The sequence below is a fragment of the Leuresthes tenuis genome, unplaced genomic scaffold (genome assembly GCF_036924035.1).
Source record: "Leuresthes tenuis unplaced genomic scaffold, fLeuTen1.0.hap1 SCAF_4, whole genome shotgun sequence".
NCBI classification, from domain to species: Eukaryota; Metazoa; Chordata; class Actinopteri; order Atheriniformes; family Atherinopsidae; genus Leuresthes; species Leuresthes tenuis.
In genome coordinates, this window is record NW_027325358.1 from 16,861,416 (window position 1) to 16,885,743 (window position 24,328).

The 24,328-nt window shown below is 40.7% G+C and overlaps 1 protein-coding gene across 2 annotated transcripts; it reads left to right on the forward strand.

Moving 5' to 3' along the window:
- The first annotated feature begins 971 nt into the window (after positions 1-971).
- On the forward strand, positions 972-23,015 carry stox2a (storkhead box 2a). Of its 2 annotated transcripts, none has more exons than XM_072384842.1 (4): positions 972-1,548; positions 11,948-12,100; positions 14,903-17,432; positions 22,176-23,015. In XM_072384842.1, the coding sequence occupies exons 1-4, from the start codon at positions 1,209-1,211 to the stop codon at positions 22,375-22,377; spliced, it is 3,225 nt and encodes a 1,074-aa protein (XP_072240943.1). In that variant the 5' UTR covers positions 972-1,208; the 3' UTR covers positions 22,378-23,015. The 2 variants fall into 2 exon arrangements, with proteins under 2 accessions (XP_072240943.1, XP_072240944.1); XM_072384843.1 differs by lacking the exon at positions 972-1,548 and adding an exon at positions 8,852-10,351.
- The last annotated feature ends 1,313 nt before the right edge of the window (positions 23,016-24,328 follow it).

Consider the following 24,328-nt stretch of genomic DNA (forward strand, 5'->3'; position numbering starts at 1 on the left):
TTTTTTTTTAGTTTTTTAGGTAAAAACTAAGGTAAAAACTGCTTATTTAGTATACTCTTGTACCATTTAGGTACAGCCTGGTTGGGACACAGCTGCTCATTATCAAATGATCAAAGATCATTCTTTCTTTCTGAAAACAAATTAAACAACATTGAATCCTAAGTGACATTATTGTGAACTGTAGCTTACTAACTGATCCACAGTCCTCCTAAAGAATATACTCAGTTTCATGCACCCATGAAAATCAGGGCATTTTCATCTATACTTCTATACTCTCATCTATACATTATCGTTTCTGACGTCGTTATAATGATTATGTGATTAAATATTATTTCTGTGACAACTGACTGGTTTGACTGACTAGATAAAAAAAAAACTGTTCCAAATGGAGATGCTAATGAGCCTTAAACATATTTCTATGTGCATGACATAGCCTTGGTATGGTAAGATGAGGAAAAGACATAGCCATCATTAAGTGAATACCATATGAAATGAGCTATTTGCATGAGGCTGACGATGTTCTCTTCAGTTTGCTTCTGATTAAACTCATTCAAGATATAATCAGTCAAAATACACAAAGTTTTTTGTCGTTGTTTTAAAGGCACTAATCGGGACCATACCAGTAATAATATTGAGCGAGGGAAATTTTCTGTTCAAGACAAAATTCCTTTTCCTATATGGTCAAGTAACGTTTGAGCTGAGGTTGCGTTTGCATTGCATCATACAGGTGTTCAAATATTTCCGCCCCCTCTTCTGCTCGTATTGTTGTTGCTGACAATGATGTTAGTATTTGGTTGGAAAACAAAATAATTTCTAAAAAATAAATAAATAAATGTAAAAAAAAAAAAAAACAGGCAGATGTTAGCTGTTCGAATGGAAGAACACTAGTTTACGAGGAGCGCTTGAATGCAGCAGAAGTCCTCGCCTCTGTTGTCGCTGAAAATAGGTCTTAATGCTCTCTGACAGCTACAGTTGGGAGAGGTGGCAGCAGTGGACGGAGTATCAAGTTTCTGATTTCCCTGTTTTACATGGAGCACCTGAGCGAAGCATTCATAGCATCGGGGTCAGATTTCTTGCACTGTGTTATTAAACACGAATAAACCAGTTGATGTAAAGTTCAAGACTTTTTATAGAACGAGAGACAATGTGTCTGCCGCTGAGTTGAGAAAGTGCATTTTCCTCCGAGTCCCAGTGTGACCGCACCGAGGATGGAGAAGTCTCTCCGCATAACTCCACACTCTCTGGCTCTGGTGCTGTCGCAGGTTTGCAGGGAGGATGAGGAGGACTCCCCACCATCACCGGCCGTGCTCTCCAAAAAGTTGCAGCATCGCACTGGTTACGAGGTCTTCGCCAGTTTCAAAGCCGTCAACTTGCAGCATTTCTGGAACAAGGCGCTGACCCACGCTCTTTCCGAGATCTTCTTTCTCGGCTGGATAGACGAGCATGTGCTGCTGATTCAGGGTGGAGAGGTCCACCTTCAGGTGCTCAGGAACGGGTGGACACGAAGGACCCTGAAACCACCACAGGGCTTTGACATCAACTGCATAGGTGGGTAAACTATTTCACACAAGAAAGTGTAGCAAAACAAACCCCCGCAGGCAGGTTGCCACGTATTTTCACTCCACATGGACATGTTTTGATGCGCAGGCAGGTGCTTGTGTAACAGAAGCAGAACACTGAGCTCGGGAAGTTTGAGATATCCGTGTCTGGAGAGCGTATTTTCTCTTTTGTTTTGTCTTGTGTGAATTCGACCGACAGGATGACAAAGAAAGGCGAAAAGTATGACCGAGGTAAAGGTAAGTATCGCCTTAAATCCGAAACGAGTTGATCAAGTCTCCTAATATTATTTTCTGCGAGGAGAAGAATAGTTAAAGGAGGGGGGCTAGTTCCCCACGTCCCCTTTCTGGAGCTACACTCGAGACTTGTCTGGGATTTTCTGTCTGACTGACTGAGACTTACTTACTTACAAACTGAGATTTACTTACAAAAGACTGATGTAAATCTCTAAATCCACACCGAAAGTCTTACTTTTGGCCCAGTGAAACTTGGGAGCAATAGAAAACAATAAAACTGTGCTTGTTTTTAGTATTTGACTCACAACACAGAGAAAGTTTTCCATACCAAGCTGATAACTGGCAAATGTTGCTGCTGACTGGTTTTAAACCAAAAAAAAAACGGCTCTTCCTCTTTGCAGCTGCGAGTTCAAAAAGTTTCTGCTGAGATTTTTTTTTTTACATTTCATTGCGAGTCTATGAGTCAAGTGAGGTTGACAGCGGGTTGCGTGAAACCAGTCACAGCTAGTCTGACTTAGAAGGGAGTTAGGGCATCATCTCACCTTGTAACCTCAGCTGCTTCATGTTGGCTTACTCATTCAGATAGAGGAGCTCAGGACTGAGGCCCAGGTCTACTTCAGTTCAGTATTTCCTCGCTCATCCTCCCCTCCATCTGTCAAAGCCATAAGTTATGTGTCTGTTGAGACAGGTTGGGACGACTCAAGTTTTTGTTAGCAAGTCCAACCCCTGCACCCATCATGCTGCCTTCACAGGCCTCCCTAAGAGAGAGGCGTGCTGCATGTCAGAGATCTTCTTATTTATGTGAGTGTCACAGTGGTGCCTCAGTTTGGGTCATCAGTTTCATCAGTGAGCAGCATTGAACCACAGAAAGGAAGGTACAAGATATTGCAAACCTTTTTTCTTGCAGCTTGAAGGGATAAAGTCGAAAAGCGACAGTGTATCAAGTTCTCGAGATTTATGGAGGAAGCAAGCCACAAAGGGAAAAAAAAAAAAACGTAGCGAAAGTGCTTTAATGGTAACAGATTTGAGATCATGACAATTTGCTGGTGATTAACGTCTAAAGTGTTTTCGTCGGACTGAATGAAAAATGAATAAAGGGTACGAATGGGGGGAAAAAAAAAAAGCATTGGTACACTTGAAGTTGTGGTCGCATCAAGGGAGTTGTAGTTCCGGCGACAGTGGACTACAAGTTAAAGTGTCAGAGTGAATTGTAAACCTGAATTAACCCACATAAAAGCCAATAGTGGTCTTGGTCTATATGTGTGAATTCACAGTTGATTGGATTTTATTGTGTGTTAGTTTACAGGCTGAGAAATGTTCCCTGGAAGAGTCTCTGTATCCTGTCCTCAGTTTGTTCCTCAGTTTGAAATCTAAATTGAACTGTTTTTGAATTCTTTTTAGACAGTGTGCAAGTGTCTAAACAGTTGCCAGTCACCACCAATCGTGTTGAACTGAAAGCTGTTAAAACCTCTTCTACATATCGATGATGACTGGCTTCTTATCCCATCTGAGCGTCAGAAGAGGTGGCTCAGCTTCATTGGTAGCAAACACTGATAAGCTGTGGAATGTTTGTCTTATGCGCTAATGGCTCACCAAACTCAACAATACCTGAACCAACAGACTAATATGAGGCAGAGTAGTTCCCAGAACTAAAGTCCCAATTTAATGCTTTTAGATATCAACTCAGGCTGAGGCCAACAGTGAGATTTATATGGGTCATTTAATGCTTTAACAGTTTAAATGCTGTGCAGCACTAAACTGCAGAAAGTATATATTTTGATGGCAGCTTTGTTGCCGCCAGAGTTTTGGGCAGCTTAATTATACTTTAGTTTGATTGTGCAGCTATGTGAGTTCAATAGTTAAATTTTAACCATCGCGCCTCTTTGAGATGACCTGAAATAGCTCAGTTGTGCCAACTAATTCTGCACGTAAAATAGTTTTGATTCATTTAATTTTTTTGTTTGTTTTGTTTAGTCTTTAGAGAAACTCTTCTTGAATTCCACTGTTCTCTTTGAATCATCTTTAAGATGTCTTGTGTTTTCGTTTTTTCATGTAAAGATAATGTTGATAATAATATAAAAATGGATGCCAATACAACACTGATTATCAACACCATGCTGGAAGGTGATGTGACTCATGTTCTTTTTTTTTAAATGTAGGTATTCATTAACTAAGTGTGCAAGAATTTACTTTGTGCTTGACATTTAACTGCTCATACTGAGAACAGTGATATGATCTTTTATCAACTAACAAACAAATAAATAAAGCTATTGCTGAAGCTGCAGTGGAAGTGGGGTGGATTCAAACATTTGTAACTTAGAAATTAGATCTAATTGTTATATATCCATAAAATAAATGTGCTTATACAGATGCCACAGTTCCACATGGTCTAGATAATCCACCAAACTGTCTGAGACTGTTTAATTAGGGCCAAGAGCCAAATGACGGCTGGATTGATAAATCGAGACCAAAATTGTGGGTTTTCAGCTGCGTGGAAACAAAGTGTTTAATAGACGATTCAGTCTGATTAGGTGAGACTAAACAATGGGCAGGGAGGAGTGAGTGCTCCTTAGGAAGGAAAAGCACTGCGTTTGTTCAGGAAAACTCTACCCAACTGTATTTCCCTGCTAAAGCACAGACCTCCACTGGAAGGAAAGGGAGGGTCTCTGCAGAGAATTGGGGGAAATGTTTGACACAGCAGAGGGTTTTTTTTGCCATAGATATATTGATGTCAGATCCGGATGTGTTGTGTCGGCTGTTGGGACAAAAATCTGTCTCCTAATTCCATGTCAGGCCCAGACAGTGAGCTTCTAACTGGCACTGCGCTGGAGTACGTGTGCCACTGGAGGGCAGACCACTGGCAATAAAGTTCCTGCTTGTGAGGAAGTCGGATGAGAATGAAACAGATCACAGGTCTGATTGTTGGTGTCTGATAACTCATACATTCCAATGTCTGTGATATCTGTTTCATGAAGGGTTATTTCCTGCAGGCAGATTTCAATTGATGTTGTGTTACTGGAATGAAATGCAATACATATCATCATAATTTGGTACATATACACTCATCTTCCTCTTAGGAAAAAGTATAGTGACCTTAACGAATCCTTAAAACTGTAGTATTTGACATTAACACATTAAAATGTTTAAAAATTATTAGACCAGTGTTGTATATTCTGTTGACTCCGGTGAGGACTGTGATGTTACCCTGTGGCTAAGATCAACTATTTTAATGCCTCAAGTTCAGCATTTTGGCCTTTTGGTCAATCCGGGCCTATAGGGTGGTTGTTTCCCAACCACAGTTTCCTTTATCATCCATTTTACAATGACTCAATATTATACTCTATTGAAGGAGATGTGAAGCTAGAGATTATGACTATGGATTCAGTAGAAAAGTGTTTATTGACGTCAGAAATCAAGTGAAAAGTCAGAATCAGACATTTTGCAATTGCAACTAACAAGTTGCCCTGTTGTCCATATGATACAATTAAGTTTTGTACAGCTAAAATGTTTAAATGGAAGGTTACATCATCTTTTCTATACAGTCTATTGGTAGCAGCTGTATTCAAACCCAGAAAGGTAATTTTATTTAACATACAGTGTGTTTTTATTTAATTCACCTATCAGCTGAGTCATCTCCTTTAGCACACAAAATGTTATAAAACACTGCCTACAGCATATTTTATTTTGATGTGTCAATGAATCTTATTCCAAGCCATCAAGTTAATATTTATGACAATGTTATAACACTCTGCCATATTGGACACTCTTGAAGTTCGTTTTTTTATTTTTATTTTCTTTTGTTAGATTTATTTTTACCTTTTTAAATCACCATCATTAATGCTGGGCTACACCATGATTAATCTTGCCACATAGCTTTATCAACAGTAGCTGTGGCTCTATGCAATGATAAGATAGGGAACGTGAGGCTATGTTAGCTAGCGTAACCTCACGCTATCATACATTAGACTGAAACAACTTCTTGTGAATGTGTGTGTGTAAATTTCACATGGATTAAACCTTAGGCATTATCTTAGTCCTGACCTTGATTAATGTGTGAATCACATCGAATGCATCTTTTTTGTGCTGAACACAACAACTCAAACTTCATCTGTCCTCTTTAGCGTAATCATTTGAGTGTGACTTCAGCTAATTGTTGTTGATTTCATGATTAATATGAACCGCTGGTGATTTCAAGGATGGAAGAGGGAGTATAAAATAGAATGCTCTGGGTGAAATACCTTCAGTGCTTGACATCACAGAAAAAAACTACCAAAGCCGAAAGACTTTTTATATTTGTTTCTTTTAATGAGAGCCATGGACACAGACATTTTAGTGAAGATTTTGGTTCATTCACTTTTAGTTTGTGGACTGATTACTACTGACAAACAGATTTGAGAGGGCGTTTTACTTTGCTTTGCTTTGTTGCTGGCTCATAAACAGTGGCATATGATCCAAACGACAGGGAGCACATCAGCCTAAACCGAATCACCGGATATCGTATCAACAGTTGCATTTAAAATAGCATTTTCACTGTTTTTGTGCCACTGCCCTTTACAGTTACTCTAATACTGTGCTCACATAGACTGTGTTTTAATTCAGACAAATTTCAACTAAGCTGCTCTCAAAAACACCTTTGTTTTTGGTTCTGTTGTCAGATGGCAAATCAGGCCTGAAATTGTGACTGAAAAGTGACCCAACGCTATCAAAGGTCACCTTAAAAGGATTTCAAGATTGCTGATAAAGACGAGTGTAGAGTGATCGATCAGACATGATTTGGCAGTTTAGCATCTGCTATGCGTTGGTGCTTTACTGAACTTCGCAAACACACATCTGCTTGTTGCTGTGTTTTGCTGCCCGTTGATGTGAGTTCCAAAAATATGTGAACCAATCTGAGGTGTTGGCTACTTGTGCTTGTGTTTGTGCTGTTGTTGCTCTTTTAGTCGTGCCCTGCTGCATAAAAATCTGAATTCATTGTGGCTAAAGATTTGATTGGTGGGGTGTAAACTTAAATCTTAAATAACTAAGACTGTCCAGTGCTGTGGAAAGCTGTGACTTTTTAGCCATGCTTCTTTGTTCTTTACTGATTTTCACATTTGCCCTCTGCAAAAATTGTGTTTGTGGTTGTCTCCCTTATGGTTCAAGCTAACTTTCAAACAATCATTCTTGAACTTACTGCATTGTCATGTTGGCTGTATAGCCAAAATCCTTGACACTACATGGGGTGTGATTGATGTACACACACACACACACATATATATATATATATATGTATACTTTACCATAAATCTACCACAGAAATACCAATACACACATGTAAATGGCTCGCTGGTTGTAGTTGATTGAGATGTCCCTGCAGCAGGAGAAGGACCTCACTCTTGCAGTGCAATACTGGGAATGTGTTAGAAAAATCCTGAAGTTATACTATGAGAAAAAGCTGTACTATGTGATGGGGGGAGGTTTAGTTCTATCTTTTAGTTCTCAAAACATTGTATGGCAAGTGAGATTGTTTTTGTCTACTGTCTGAACTCAATTTTGTGTGGCTAATAAGTAACATAAATAGCAATAGTATAATTTTTTGAACTCAGACAACTCTGAGTCAGCGTTGGATAGGTTTTGCGTACTTGTCTCCTTGCTGAAAGAATAAATGTTTTGTGTTGATTGTCTCCATCAACTCTGAGCCTAATTTTGAGAGAATTTTCCTGACAAAATGTTTGTCTAAAAAGTACCTAGATTTGTCGGCAGTTGATTTGTTGAAAAACGTTGCTGAAGGTGACTCAAAAGTGACTAAATCTTGTGTCAAAGTTATACCGTTAGCAACATTTACAAATGACTCCTTTGTGAAAAAGATTAGGCCAAGTTACATATTTCTGTCCAGTTTCAAAGATCACACTCAGCTCCACCTATCGGCTCTAAAAAGACCAATAGGGGGACAGCCAAATGTCAGAAAATTGTTTTAAAAAGTTTGTTGTAGTTTAATGTTAATTTTAAAAAAACTAAAAAAAACGGCTTGTTTTATGCATCATATTTAATAAGTTGTCATAAATTCTGATGAAAAGCATCACACTCTGACGATTAAAAATACTACAAGCAAATGCCGATGAGTTACTTAATTGATTATCAAATTGACAATGAATTCTCTGTGAACTGCATTGTTAACTAATGTGTAACTCCTTAACATTTAAACCAGGATTTGTTTTTGTAGATATCTTGCAAGTTTTGGAAATAAAATCATTGCTGATGAGTATATTTATAGGATTTTATACTATCAAAACATGACCCATTTTTTTCCCCCTGTTAGTATAATTGTGGTTCACAGATTGGGATCTCAATGTTTTAGTATTTTCCTTCTATGTTATAGACAGCCCTTGTTTATGTGGTGTCTGTCAGCTTTCTATTTTGAGTATCTGGCTCTTTAAGGGAACAGCACTCAAAGGTAACAGCTATGAGATCATCGGCTTGCGTCGTCATGGCAACAAAGGCTGTTGCAGCACTACTTAGAAATAAAATGGCCGCCGTAGTGTTGCTCTCCCTCCTCCTCCTCTTTTCCCCTTCCACTCTTCTTTCTTTTTGGTATCAGTGAACTGGAGCAGATTGGTTGTGACACCGTCCTCCCTCCGCCCATGTCTCGTCCTGCCCTCTCACTTTGCTCCTTGTAATGCCCCTCCAACCGTCCATTCACACTCCACACATGTGAGTCAGCAGGAGTCCGTTGGCGGCTTTGGCGTATGTTTTTTTTTACTTGCTGCTCCACACAGTTAAGTTACTGAATCAACCGGTGGAAAGCTGTGATGACAAAGACACAAACTGGCAGCCTTAAAATGATCCCCATTGGTTGTGGGTTTTGTCTTACACTTAGGTGAGGCACAAAAAGAAAGAGGATGGTGGTTAAAGGGGGCCCTCGTCTTTCAAGAGTACAGCCAGTGATACAGAGAAGTTGTTGAGGTAACAAGAGGAGGAAGGAGAGTGTGGATGGAGATTTAGCCAAAGATCCTGAGTTCTTGCCTTTCCCTGGACATCATCTGAGGTCTGAATTTTTTTTTCTTTTTTTTCTTGTGTGTGTGTGTTTCGATCTGTTGATATTTGCTCTCCTCTCTGCCTTATGTATGTCCTCGATCTCTCTCCCTTGCATCCTCTCCTCCCCTCCCCTCAGCCTCAATCACCCAGACACAGACGCATGCATGCTCACGCAGAATCGCGCGCAGCAGGCGGATGCGCACATACACACTTTCTCCCTCTCTCCCTCACACACACATACACACACTCTCACACACTCACACACACATACACACACATACTCACACACCCTTCCTGGAGGTGCTGGGAGCAGCTGCAGCATTAGCGTTGAAAGAGATTTGCCGTTGACTGGAGTTTGCATCCCCCCCTCCCCCTTTTAATGAATGGATTCTATGGCGATCAGCTCGGGAGCCTCTTCCGTTGGATTGAGGGAAATGTTGGATATCTATTCTTGAATTTATTTATTTATTTCTATGCTCTCCATTTTTTTCTCCCCACCCTCTGCTGGTGTGCTGTTGTCGAAAGGACGATGGGGTCTTGTGCTTGATCGGATAAAGATGGAGGTGAACGTAGTGTCTCCAGTGCTTGGCATACTGTTGAGGTTTCACTGCCCCTCAGGGTGAATGGAGCTTTTATTTCCGTTTCTTTTTTAAGCGGGCTCTTTTGTTTTACGGGGCTCGGTCGATCACTCCTGTGGTGAATTGAGCTATTGTCGAAGACTGGGCCTCTTAAGCTTTGAATCTGTGACCAGCTATCCATCTCCTCCTTTCCTCCCCCCTTCTATTCAAAAGGAACAAGCAGATCCCAAAAGCTCCACTGAAATCTTTTCTCACCGTCCTCCTTGCTTCCAATGCCCCATTTCCCTCATCTCTACCCCTGCCCCCCCACCTCTCTCCCGCTCCCTCCTCCCACATCAGAGTGGCTACGTAATGTGCCTCCCTACGCATGCAAATGGGGATGCTACAAATGGTGGCTGGGACTGATGTCGATGAAAGGGTGATGCCTTGTGCAATCACCTGCACCTCTGCCGCCACTGCCATCACTCTAGATCCGCTTGGGAGAGCCCAGCAGCCGATGACAACCACCCACAGTGCGAACACGGTCGTTTGTAGCTTGCTCGTGGATGTAAATGAGACGTGTGAATGTGTGTGAAGGTGCACACTGGTTTCTGCCATGTCTGGTGTGTGATCGCTCTAGCGGGACGTTCTCACTGATGCGGGGGAGGCACTGAGCCTGAGGTTGGTCGACCTCCCCCTTCCCCACCACCCTCTTTCCTTCCCCTTCCTCCCCATTCCACCAATCCCCCAAACCTCACCACCTTATCCCAGAGGCCCCCGGGGAGTGAAGGCCACCTGGTATAGGGGTCACGATGAAGAAGAACCGCAGCAGCAATCTGCGGCGGGCCTGGCCCAGCTCGGAGCTTCCCGAACGCCCGCTGGAGCACAGTCTTTCCCGTAGTGAGAAAGACATCCGTGTGCAGAAGCAGCATCTTCCTGCTCCTCCTCCGCATTTCTCTCCGTCCCCGCCAAGTTATCGTGCGCCAGGTAAGTCTGACACTCCCCCAGCTAGAAGCTCCACCCTCTCTACGCAAGGCTGCTCAAAGTTAGGAAAGACCTGATTTGATATGGAGTTCAAAGTGACCAAAATATTTATGTTGTCGAGTAAGAAATGTTCCCCTTTTTCCTTGTTTTTCCAATGTGTTGGTTTAATCTAAAGAGAAATAGAGAGGAGCAAGAAAGATTTTGAATTATACGCTCTATGATTTTCCTTTATGTTTGGCCCTACTGGACACATGAATTACCATCCATGACATTATTTCTTAGTGTGTTCAAGTCTGTGTAGCTTTTCCTATTTTCTGACATATTGTACTATGTTTGTCATATTCATGTTTTATATTCTATATATCAAACTAGCAGCAGAACATTATGAAAAATGTTTACTTTTTTGTTTTGTAATATTTCTGTGTAATTATGGCCAGTCTTAAGTTTATATATATATATATATATATATATATAGGACTGTATTACCTTTAAGTCAAGTATCGTCTCTAACTCGTGTTTTGTGTTCTAATAATCTTGTGGTCTAATATCCTCACCATGCAAACCAAACCAAATTCTTTCAGTGTTTGTTATTACACATATTTGCTTTTTTTGTCTCCCCTCTGAGAGACTTCAATAAATACTATGAGAGGTTATTAAAAAAGCAAATGACAAGACGGTCTTCTTTTTTTCGTTTCTTTTTTTAGCTGACAGACTAACAGAGTCGGCTTTTCTTGTGTTTAATATGAATCGAGCAAAGCCACATAAAGCTTACGGGGGTTTTAATACTAAGCAGAGATAACGTCATCGTGTTGCTTAACTGACCATTCAGCTGAGTGTGCTGTAGAGGCAGAGTTCTGCACACATTCTTGCTAGAGCAAAAGAAACATGGACATCAAATGATAAAACTTGAGAACATTGATTAGGAATTCTGAGTTTGTTGATTAACTGTAAAGATTAGGGAATAGAATGTCAAATTAGAAATAAATGTAGAGGATTTAATGTTGCAGTTTCTGCATGGTTTCGTGTGATACTCGGATGTAGGTCAGAGGACAGGGTCACTACTGCACAGATGCTGCAGGGTTGTATTCAGTGTGCTGCTTTACAACCTTCCAGCAGGACAGATGTTCGCTCTCAGAGGAGCTTGAAGCCAGCCCTCCGGTTGTAGGATGATCTCATCACGCGCTACCGCTGACAGCGAAGACAGCTTATGGCAGCCATGAATTTCTGTGTGTAAGCTCTCAGTGTGACACTCAAGTCAGTTATGTTGAGTTTGATTTTACTACATTGTTGCTCCTGAAGTGCTGCTTCTGCGCCCTTTTTTGTTTCAAACATGATGTGTATCAGACGAGCAGGTCGCAAAGATTCAGGTGATCTCATGCTCCGGTTACGGCTGCTGCAGCAGCTGCCTCGCTTTGCTAACCTACAAGAAAAAGCAGCAGTGAGAGGCTAAGGAAGCACAGAGCGGAGGGGAGGAGCGGTTTCAGGCAGCATGCACACTGCTGCTGTTTGACCATTACATCATAGCTTCACACGCTGCACCTGCTGTTCATTCATGATCTCACAGTTGTGCTCTTCTGCCTCCTCCACCTCCTCCTGCAGGTGATGTGTCTCCGATCAGTATGTCACCTATCAGCCAGTCACAATTCATCCCGCTGGGGGAGATCTTGTGCTTGGCCATCTCTGCTATGAACTCTGCCCACAAGCCTGTCAACCAGGAGGCACTGGTGGAGCACCTCACTGCCAGCTTCCCAGGTAAGCCCTCTCACCTGCTTCCTAAAATGGAACTTTGGAACAAAATGGAACTTAACTACACACAAATATGTCCACAAAGAAATATTGAAAATATTATGTGGTATACACAATGTGGCATTCTTTAATCTGGTGTCTGTTTCCGTTGTCTGTTTTTGATCCATCATCTCACTAAATTCTTGATGCAAAATTCTCAAACATTTTTATGTTTGATATTTTATTCACTACTCTTTGAAGACTGAGCAATCTTCAAAGAGCAAATATCAATGAGTTGAGCATTTAAACACTGAGTAATCTCACTTAAAGGTTCACAAGACACTCCTGGCACACTTAGAATAAAGCATTGTGTCTTTAGATATTAGACTAATTATGAGAGGCCATTATTGTGTGATCAGTTCCAATACTTTTTTTCTTTCTTTCTTAACTTTGTCATTATGGTTTTGCTTTGAAATTTATTATAGAGTTTTCTATGATTCTGCACAAATGTAACCTAAAACATCATCTGCCAATCAAATAACACATCATGGTTGGTCATTTATATATGTAGGAAACATTTTTAATGTCACATATCTGTTAGTAGAAAAGGCAGGCGAATATATATGAATAACGGTTGATTTAGAGGAGGAAGTAGAGTTGGATGTTTTCAATCAAAGGAATGGCATGGATGGAATGTCTTCATGATAAGAACAGGGATATATGTAAGTCTGGTTTTCACTAGTGTATCATGGCACAAACAAAGGAACTTTCTGAACACTTGGGGAAAAAAAGAGTTATTGTTGCTCATAAGGCTGGAAAAGATTACTGAACCATTGTTGAAGAGTTTGGACTCCATAGGTTCACAATCAGGATAATTGTGTACAAATGGATGAGTTCAAGGAGTGGTTTACCAACAAAGAGAACTCCAAAAAGAAAGTGTATGATTGTCTTTGAGGTCAAGAAAGAACCCAGAGCAATAATTAGCTTTTGATTAGCTAAAGGCCTCACTCTCATTGGTTGATTTTAGGTTCATAAGTCCATCATAAGGAGAACACTTAAAACAGTGGTGGTCACCGCAGAGCTGCAAGGACAAAGCCCCTGGTGTCCAAAAAGAACATTGCTGCCTGTCTGCAGTAAGCTAAAAAATCAGGTGGACAAGCTCAAAGGCCTTTTGGAAAATGTTGGAGGCCAAACTACAACTTTATGATTGAATTGAGAATGAGAAGTACATATATGAGAAGTGTTTTGTTTGGAGAGAAAAACACTGCATCCCAACATGAGAACTTTCTCCCATCCCATGTGGTATTGATATCAAAGTAATTTGAGCTTATTATGGTACATCGGGGCCAGGATGGTTTGCTAACAAAATGGGAACTATTCGTTCTGAATTATACCAGCAAAACCTAAATGAAAATTTCAGGACATCTGCCCATGAACTTAACTTCAACAGAAAGTAGGTCCTGTAGCAAAACAACAACCAGTCGTTCTACTGAAGAATGGTTTAAGATGAATAAAGGAATTGTTTTGGAAATGGATAAGACAAAGTCTCTAAAACTGACATAAATCAAGTCCACCAACATCCCTGAGTTGCTCTTCTGTATTGAGGAATGGCCAAAAAAAAATCAACCCCGCTGATCTGCAGGACCAAATTACCGCACCGTTGGGTCACACCAAATATTGAGAGATGACTTACTTCTGCCGCTTACGAAATGTTTTTAGTGCGTCATTTTCCATAATTGATTTATAAGCATGTGTGAAATTTTTGTAATTTGTTTGATTGACTTCCATTGTACTTTTGTACATTTGTACATTCACTGAAGCTACAGTTCATTTTTATGCAGGAATGTAAAATATTCTGAAGATTTCACACATTCTTTCCCCTGAGAAACTGCGGATTTTTTTCTTCTTTTAAGACGATGGCACTACCATCTCTTTACAGCTCTCCGACAGCGCTCAATAAAGAGCAGATACCTTTTTATTCTGTCCAAATGGACTCTTTGGACATTGAACTCTGTATTCTTGAAGTCTGTATCATTCTGTGACCACATTGGTGAAATAAACCTCAAAGACTAATTAACGTAGTGTTGATTTCGGTATAAATATCAGTTTTCATTTTATTTCACTATTTTATTTTTTTGCTTGGACCGCTTTATTTGTTATATTAGACAAACCTAAATCTTTTAGACAGCAAATGCTGAAAATTGTACTAAGTAAATACACGTTGTCATATGCTATCAGAGAGGTGGAGGGATTCCTTTAAGTAGTGTAATTTCTTTGATCAAGAATTTTAACATTGCCAGATTGCCAGTGCATGTCTCTCAGAGCATGTTTCGATGTCAGTATTACAATAGTTAGAAGACATAGCCATGCGTGAGCAGAGGAAGATGATGATTAAAGAAAAGTCAGATTTGTCAGCACAAAGGCAAAATGTCATCATTCTCAATGTTATTAAAGAAAATAAAAAATATTTTCATCACTGAAAAATTAAATAGATCAAATTAGAATAACTACCAATTGCTTGTCTCATAAATTGTAGCCCTGTTTGAAAAAAGAGCGCCAACAATTCTAAAATATGCTGAATATGTAAGGCTGAGTTTATGTAAAATATTTCTAAATTGTTACATGAGACAAAGAATATGATCTTATATAAATTTGTTACAGCTTTGTTTTGTTTTTTCAGTTTTGCATACAACTCAATGCTTGAATAGGAACATTTTCTCAGTTTATCCTGTGTCTCTTGCTGTCATGCAATTTTCATAAGTTTTATTTGTTTGTTCATTTTTTTTAAATCACGTATATAAAATGGTGTCCAAAATGTGTTTCCTACAGGCGTGCCTACACCCAGCTCAGAGGTTCTGCGACACACCCTGAACATGCTGGTGCGAGAGAGGAAGATATACCCAACTCCAGAGGGCTACTTCATTGTCACTCCTCAGACCTACTTTATCACTCCCTCCCTCATCAGAACAAACAATAAGTGGTATCACCTGGAGGATCGGCTTCCAGAACGTCAGCAGCAGCAACCACAGCAACAGCAGCAGCAGCAACAACCTCAGCAATGCACCTCACCTCAGTCTGGCAATGTCACGCCATCCACACCAGGCTGTCTGAGGGAAAGGCCTCCTCGCAAGAATCACAATGACTCATACAATTCCTATCGTGAAGACCCTACCAGACAACATGCCCCAACGCTCCAAAGTAAGTCACCGAAGGAGCACAAGGGAGATTCCTATAAAAGTAAGCCACCTAAGGATCACAATGGTGGGGAGCCTCTTCCAAGCACATCATCCAAGGAGCACCGGGGAGAGCCGCCATCATATCCCTATCCCCCAGCTGCCACGTCCCCACCTATTCAGCCACCACCGTCTCAAGATCTAGCTGATAAGAACAAAAGCATCACGTCTTTCCCTTATAAAACTGACACTCTGACCAAAAAGAAAGAAGGAAGTGGTGGCGGTGGAAATGGCGAGAAGCAATCCAAAAGGTTTGGACTCAGGCTCTTCAGACTGAGTTTCAAGAAGGACAAAATGAGACAACTGGCCACCTTCTCAGCCCAGTTCCCCCCAGAGGAGTGGCCCCTCCGTGATGAGGATGTGCCAACCACACCCATTCCCCGTGAGGTGGAGATGGAGATAATCCGCAGAATTAACCCCGACCTAACTGTGGAGAATGTCGCAAGGCATACGGCCGTGATGAAGAGACTGGAGGAAGAGCGCACACAGAAGAACAAAGCGGGATCTGCCCAGCACAGTGCACGCAGCAGGAGGGGCAGAGGCCACCGGAGGGCTCCACATGGTAAGTCGCGCTCTCATAGTAAACCCCGGACGTCCAGGGGAGACCCATCTGAGGGTTCAAACTGGGATCTTGTGTTTATGGAAAGGGATTACCGCTTCTTTAGCCACTCGTTAGTTCGTTCGCCTCGGGAAGCTATGTACACATTGGAGCGCAGACGAAGCGGAGGAGCAACGTACCTGGTTCACAGCAACCCTAATATTACTGAATCGTACTGCCCTGTTACCCCTGAGTGGGATGTGTCTGGTGGGCTTGCCAAAAGAGGGACAGAGATGCCCTTCCCTGAGCCTTCACGTGGAACATGCCAGTCCAGAGTGCAAAGAAGTCACAGTCACAATCAGGACAGGAAGTCGCGTCATGAAAGGTCAGATCAAGCTAAAGAACGATCTCGGTCCATGGACAACTCTCTCAAGGGCCCATCACTGGGCGCACCAGAAGACTTTGAACCCTGTCTGGAGGAGCGTAGTCATTACTACACTGACGATGGCACCCTGCGGGCCACGCAGAAGTCCTCCCATTACTCAAGGATCATGTTCTCTGCTGCTAAGTTCCACTCTGATTTTAATGTGCCTGATTTGGGGAAAGGGAGTTTGGACGAGTCAAGGATCCGGAGTACGATAGAGAGGAACAAAAGCAGAGACAGCTTACCGACATATAATGAACTAATGGGACTTTCTCCTAAGCCCTCAACAGATGAGTACTTCCAGTGCAATACATCAAATGAAACAATCCTTACTGCCCCTTCGCCTCAGGCAAAATCAGAATATGACACATTAACCTCATCAGGGGGACTCCGAAAGGGCTCTCCAGCTGACCGGCAAACGCCTCACCTCACCTCTCCTCATACAATGGAGTACAAAGAGGACTTGTCGGCAGCAAAGGGACAGAGCAGCTCAGCGCGACTGACGCCAAGCCAGACGCCAGAGCCTGCACAAAATGCCCGGTTGACGCCACACCAACACAATGTAGATCCTGGAGGGGGAGGAGGCAGCATAGTAATTAAGAGGAAAGAGATCTTCAGTAAGGACACTTTGTTCAAACCTCCACATAATGCCTTGTCCACTGGCTACGTGGACAGCAGCTACACCAAGTCCGGCACATTGCGGAAAGCCTCACATGCCAAATCAACAGAGGCCCTAGACAATCCTGAGCCCCAGCAGCCTTCCAATTCAGCCACTTCCTCAGCGTCACCTGCAGTTTTACAGAGCTGCTTAGAGCCAACAGTCCCCTCTGCCTCCTTTGACTATTATAATGTATCAGATGATGAGGAGGAGGAAGAGGCAGAGGAGGACTCGCACAAAGAGTTGGCGACAGCAGAGGACAACAAAGACCGCGGGGAAGGGGGTGGTAATGGTGGAGGCAGCGGTGGTGGTGGAGAGGGAACCATGCAGTGGCTCCTGGAACGTGAAAAGGACCATGATCTGCAGCGGAAACTGGAGACCAATCTGACCCTACTCAGCCCCAAGGAGACAGAGAACAGCAGCAGCCAGAAGTCGGCCCACTCTGCCCGTTTGGACAGCATGGACAGCAGTAGTGTCACAGTGGACAGCGGATTTAACTCCCCCAGGTATGTGCTAAAATGAACTGTACGTTACAGAAAATTATATAAAAAAAAAAAAAAAAACTATGGTGTGGCCTGTCTCAAAGACATAAGGAAATGAGCAGCATTCTCTGCTCTGAGATGCTGGGGGGTATGTCTCCTGAAAACAGATCTCAGATCATTTCATATTAACCATACTGACAATCAAACAGAACAGGTTTTAATCAAGAAAATTGCTTAAATTAGAAATCTCTGGTAAAAGTTTATAAGACTACAAGGTAAATAATTAGGAAGGTAATCCTCAATCCTCCTACACCATGGTTCTATACAAAGTCAGTGTACCTCAACCCTCAAACTTCCACATGCGCTGCTGGTTCTGCAGATCTGCTAGATCGGCAGAGGTGCCACATTTCAGCTTCACTCTTCACAATACTAAAGCAGTTTTTCTTGTTCACATTATTCTTCCATAATTTAACTAGATGGCCCAAGTTAGTCAAACTCTGGTGTCCAGAGAAGACCCATCTCTATGATTTGGGCAGAACAGTCAGCAAGCTAGTTGATTGTCCAAGGCTATTTCTGGCATTCCAGTTTTTTGCTCACATTATATACTCAGTTCTGCTGCATCATGGAAATGTGATTTAAAAAAAAAAGTCGAACAGTCAAACTCCACAAATCAGTAAAACACCATTATTTCAACATGATTTAAAGCATCTGTTGTCCAGTACACGTTTTCATGCAAATCTCTGAATTTGCTTTCCTCTGGCTTAAATGATTTAGTTGTTTAATTGCCTGCTAATCTTCCTACCTGCTGTAGATGGTGATGCTCCCAAAGTGAGACGACTGACCTGTCACAAAGAAAGTTTGCTCATACTTTATGTACTTTATTACTTTATTCTCACACCTCATTGCTACTTATCAGATATGAATCTGTATTGCGAAGTATCCGAGCTATCTGTTTGTGGTCAAAACGCTAAAGATTAGAACGGTCAGTATAACTGGGTGTGAGAACAGTCAACAATGGCAGTTTATAAATTAGGAGGGCCAGAATAAACTAGCAACAGAAAAAAAAAAATTGAAAGACAGCACAATAGTGGGGACCTCAGAGCACCTTGATAAGGGATTAAATCTGTGGCATCCTTAAATCAACACACTAAATAGACCCAGAACCTTATTACTGTGGCTGGTGTGGATGATGCTGACTTGCCAAATGCTTTTGTGATTTATTTATTTTTCTCTCGTTTTGAACGTTCTGATTTCTCAAGTGATATTACAAAGCTAAGAGTCTCTTATACTAAGACTGAAAACGGGAATGATATTGTGATACCAAAGTAATGTCAGGACTCTGTTCAAGAGAGTGGATATTAGGCCCTGATGAAATCTGTGCAGACCAGCTCAGTGAGGTGTGCCAGATACCTACAATATGGAAAACATCAACTCTAGAAATATATATTTAAAAAAATATAGAAAGGCATGTTAAAAAAGATTCAAGATAACCGAAGTTTTAGGCCAGTGGCTCCTACATCCCTTGTTCTGAAAACTGTTGAGAAAATGTTTAAAGATAGAATTATCTCGAGAATTGATGGCAGACCTGACGCATTGCAGTTTAGAGAGAGTGTATACACACCTTGAAAGACCCTGAATCCCATGTGAGACTTTTATTTGCTGACTTTTCTTCAGCTTTTAATAAGATGCAGCCTTCTATTTTGACTGAGAGGCTAGCCTCTTATTTTATGCTACCTAATTGGATTTTATTGTGGCTTCTACATGTTTTAACTAAAAAGTTCGGCAGGTTTTTGTGAATGGTTCTCATGCCTCATCCTGTCAGTTCAGTTTTATCATGTACACAGACAGCTACAGGACATCTGAAGTAGGCAGCTACCTTGTAAAGTTTTCTGATGATGCTGCCTTGCTGTCTCTTCCTCAAGGCCCACAGTCAGATCATGTCTCTGTTTTACCTGCTTTTGTCAAATGTTGCATTGCTAATCTTCTTGATCTTAATGTGACAAAAACCAAAGAACTAATTATCGAATTTAAGAAAAACATTGATCAACCAGAATTCAGCATCATACACAGTGAGGAAGTCCAAATTGTAAGTGCATACAAGCATCTGGGAACAGTGTTTGAATCCCGACTAAAGTTTGATACAAACGCAGAGTCAATTACCAATCGAAGACAACAAAGAATTCACTTGATGTGGAAGCTAAGCTCCTTTGGTGTTTTTCCAGAAATATTTCATTAATTTTAGCAGATTTTTATTGGAAGTCTCTCAACATTCTCATTCATAGGTTAGTTTAATGGGCTGTGTGTGAAGGACAATAAAGTTTCAACAGCATTGTCAAAGTCTGCTCCAAGATTATTGGAGTCCAGTTAAAGGATCTGTGTTCACTTTGGAAGGTACGAGTGGTCCAGAAAGAAGAAGAAGAGAAATTATTAGTCAATCTGGCCATGTTCTTACCAGTGAATAACCGTTATTTTGCACCCCTGAGGAAAATAAACAGTTATTCTAATTGTTTTATTCCTTCTGCTGTTAGGTTGCTACATACTGACAGCAGGTGTTTTCTTTAGGTTTATGTTTATAATTCTAATGTTGTTGTCACCTGATTATCTGCTTAAGGCCATATGAGGCAACTTGGGGGTATCAGATGCTGATCTGTTGTCACTGACGTGGTGTTACTGTAGTACTGTTGTGTTTGTGCTAAACAGTGAAAACTGGGAAAGCTTTCAAACTGAATTGCCCATTTGGGACACAAAGTTGTTCTGAATCTGAATATATTGACAGGTTCTACAGCAATTCTACGAACAGTTGTTTTTACTAATTTTTCGGTTTGGTGTCACCGGAACAGCATGTCAGGCACTGTCATAATTCCCTAAGAGTGTCTCATCACCCTGATCTCTGACATGCTAGTGTTTTTTTTTTTGTTTGTTTTTGTTTGTTTTGTTTTTTATTGCAATAATTGGAATTGAAGTGACTGTTTTGTCTCAACTTTAAATAATGCAGTGATTGTAAAAAAAAATGTTCTTGAATTCTTGTAAACCAGGAGATAACAGATGCAGTTTTTACACAATTCACCCATTTTAAAACAAGCAAGAGGGTGACACCTACTCTTCACCTGCTCAGTTAGGTTTTCTGTCTGCGGAAAAGATGTAGAACAGCAGATATTTTGAAGAAAAATCTGATATTTTGGTATCAACATAGATATTTGAGAGCTATGTTATGTTTCGTCCTCTGCTTTAAACTTTGGATGACTGCACATTTAAACGTACATCAGTTGTCTGATTATTGCACCTCATCATGCAAACAGGGTGCCAACTTCTCACAGTGAGCCCAAAGCTAGGATTTAAACCAAGACCCCTCTTGCTGTTATGGCTAACCATGCAACACCATGCGCCCTTAAAATCCTACACATTTGATTTAAAGCTGATTCTATTTTTGAAGTATGAAGCAAAACAGATATTTGTTCAAGAGAAGTAAGGTGAGCCTTATACAGTGGTGTAATGGCCCCTGGGGACGTGGGGATACTCTTAATTTCTGCCCGATTCGTTTTTAGTGGGTCATCCAACTGGGATAAACACCCTACCTGATTAACAGTGGTACATAGTGAGTACTTTGCCTTTTTTATTTGAACCACAAATGGGCCAGTGGTAGAATATGCACAATGTCACATGGCTTCTGTTTCTTGATATTAAGGGGTAAGTATCTGTACAAAATTAGTGTCCTAATACATGAACCTGACAACCCATTAAAATGTAGGCAACTGGTACGAGTCAATTAGAGGAAAAGACAGGCGGGTCATGTCTTTGACCTCTGAGGAAAAATAATTCCAGCTCAGTTGTTATTGTAATGCATCGAAGAGATTTGATAGTGGGTTTACTCCATGATGACTAAGAAATCGGTGGCTGTACTTCACATACCAGCATATACCCAGCACTACACCAGTGGCCTTATATGAACAACAGCAGTGTGATTGTGACATGAGAGTCCTTATTAGTTCAATTGTGTAAGTTATGTGATGACCTCTTGAGCATGCGTATATTTCTTATATCATATGCATCAAACGTACATGTGCATCCGTAATTCACTGCGGTAGCATCCCTCAATAGACAATCCTACCTTTGACGGGCCTTTTTAGTTACAACCTGCAGATTGTGTAAAACATCATCAGTCATTTTTTTCAGACCTTTACAGCTCTTTTCGGTCTGAGTTTCATGTGTAACATGATATTACATGTTACACATGGAATGTGATATCAGAAGTATATATATATGTATACTTCTGAGAAAGTGTGATTGTAGCCTGTAGTGATCAATAATGGGCTTGAAAATATGGGGAATAAATGAGTAGTTCTGTAACACATATTTAACATGTTCAATGGATTTATATGACTTTGAGCACCTATAAAGATGCTTTATTTTATTTCATAGCCTGATTTTATGCATTGGTAGGTTAAAAGGTGCTATACAAGCTAGTTTAACATTTATTATGTAAAAGTCAAGGTTGCTTTAACGAAAAGGTCACTGTACTGATGTGTAATTCCTCTGAAAACAAGTCATCCTTCTGTTTCAGAAGAAATTAGCTATTTTTGTTGTTATTACCAAACAGAATTTGTATGCCTTTATGAGAGTCTGCTAAAGGCGCCTTTTAGAATGGTTTTAGCTCGGTTATAGTGGAGTTCTTTTCTTAGTCTGACAGTTATTGTGAACAATATTGCAGGATTTTTCTTCTTTTTTTTTTTTCCAAACTAACACCTTGTTGTTTTCTGTATTATGCAGAACACGTGAAAGCCTTGCATCCAACACATCCAGCATTGTGGAAAGCAATAGACGGCAGAATCCGGCGCTGAGCCCAGGCCACATTGGCACCAGCGGTATTGGACTGCCATTCAGCTTTCGCGCCATCCCTGAGCCGCCCACCACACAGCCTGAGAAACTCCAGAAGTCATCAAACTGCCTGGCCTCCATCACCAGCGTCTGACAAGCAGCGCAGACTGAGAAAGTGACGGTGGTGGAGGAGAGAGGAAGTGAGGTGTTTCACCATTTTTGCTCCTCGCTTTCCTCAACCAACACATACATGAACTCTGTCTTACACAAACACACACACATCTTCAGACTCCTGAGGATCCATTTACTGGGACTGTTATAAAAACAGGCATGGCTTCAAGAGACTGTTCCTACAGCATAAAGAACTTCAATGCAAAAAAGAGAAGAGCAGAATATCAAGGCCGCAACAGGTGCAGAAACCTACATGAAGTACGTGGATTTTGGTGACATGGACTCTAGTTTGGCTTATATCAAGATTCTTGATTACTGGTATTGGAAAGTAGTAGACTATAGGATTCAAGTTACATTTGGAAATATCAAAAAACTTTTTATATTGCTTAACAATACATGTCCAATTAAATGTTCTCCTTCCTGAAATAGCATTAAGTTCTTCAGGACAATTTCATGTATCAGCACAATGTCAAGATAATAAAAGTTGATCCTGAGAACAATGAATGAAAGATATAAAAACATAAATCAGCTCAGATTTGTGTACCGCAATGCAAATTATGTATGTATACTCGATACTTTTGATATCCTAATTATTATAATGGTGGTATTAAAGATGCTATGTGACCAAAATAATGTTTGGATGAATGCTTGGATGTTTTATCTGACCTGGAGCTTTTGGTCATTTCCTATGAATTTCCTTGGCTGATGTTCCAATGATCTTCTTTTTTTATCTGGAGCGCTTCAAGCACCACACCCCCATGTTGGCTGAAAAGCTGAGGTTTTGAGTTAATTCTCAATTTGGGAAAAGAAACTGACATGTTCATTGCTTTAATTTAGTTGCAATTCTGGGGCTTTCAATCTTATTACATGAACCTACACAACAGATGGAGTGTGTTTAGTTATGTGAAAAAATCTTTCAGTCTCATCAAAGATGGTGTTCATGTCAAAGGTTTGAGCTAATATTCTTTCAAGTATTGTTGACATGGAGCATTGTGGGAACTGTAGGCAAAATTACCAGATATGTGTGAAGAGAGTAGCAGCAACTGCCGCAGTGTGAGAAGTTAAGAAAATCCAAATTACCATTTTTCTATTTAAGCAGATATTAAATCCCACTGAAATTGATCAGCCAACTAACATGAGGTTTAGTAGCAACATTTCTTTATAGTTATATTATATTGGCGTGTTACTTTTTGGGCAAACAAACAAAGATGGTGAGTTTTTTTTTTTTTTTTTTATCAGCCTCACAAACATTTCACTGCCTTTTGAAAACTTGTGATTTACTTTTTTCCAGCAGCCCAAATTTCCACAGCATAAGTGATTAATGGATTAAATAATTAGTTCTTAAACTAATCCTGAAAGTTTTATTCCAATGCATATTGCTCTGAGGGCATCAAAGGTATAATGAGTCAACTGCATTAACAGCAGGAGATTCAACAGTTACTAATTATATTTCTAGGGAATAAAACGGTTTTCTTACAAATGAATGCACACATTTAGGAGCAGGGTCTGTTATTAGTAATATACCTCATTGAGGTCTCAATTAAAAAAAAAGAGTTCTGTTCGAGTTAAAACTGCTTTTCCATGCAGAGTCTGCATGATTTCACATGTATAAATGAGCACATAAACGTTGGCTGCTTTGTGTGTCATTTTAAAAATTCTTTTAGCAAAATTAACTCCATTTTATAAGTAATGAGTGTCTGCTTACTGTTTATTCTGTCTAAAAAAGATTTAGTTTTTTAAATTATTTATCTTTGCCTTATACAATGTGAACACGCAGTGATGGCGACAGGTCAGTCTGGCTGCAGTTCTCTGGATGAGCTGTAGGTGGAGACGTACAGTTTGCTGATGGAGCTGTAACACACTGCTGCAACAAAGCTGCAACATCAAGAAACCATGATGTCAGGCCCGTACAAGCTGACCTCGTCTCACACTGT

Bases quoted from the DNA above. Each gene is read 5' to 3' on its own strand.
- stox2a (XM_072384842.1), top strand. From the start codon at position 1,209: ATGGAGAAGTCTCTCCGCATAACTCCACACTCTCTGGCTCTGGTGCTG. The intron at 1,549-11,947 runs GTGGGTAAACTA...CTCCTCCTGCAG, and splicing joins CTTTGACATCAACTGCATAG to GTGATGTGTCTCCGATCAGT. The intron at 17,433-22,175 runs GTATGTGCTAAA...TGTATTATGCAG, and splicing joins AGCGGATTTAACTCCCCCAG to AACACGTGAAAGCCTTGCAT.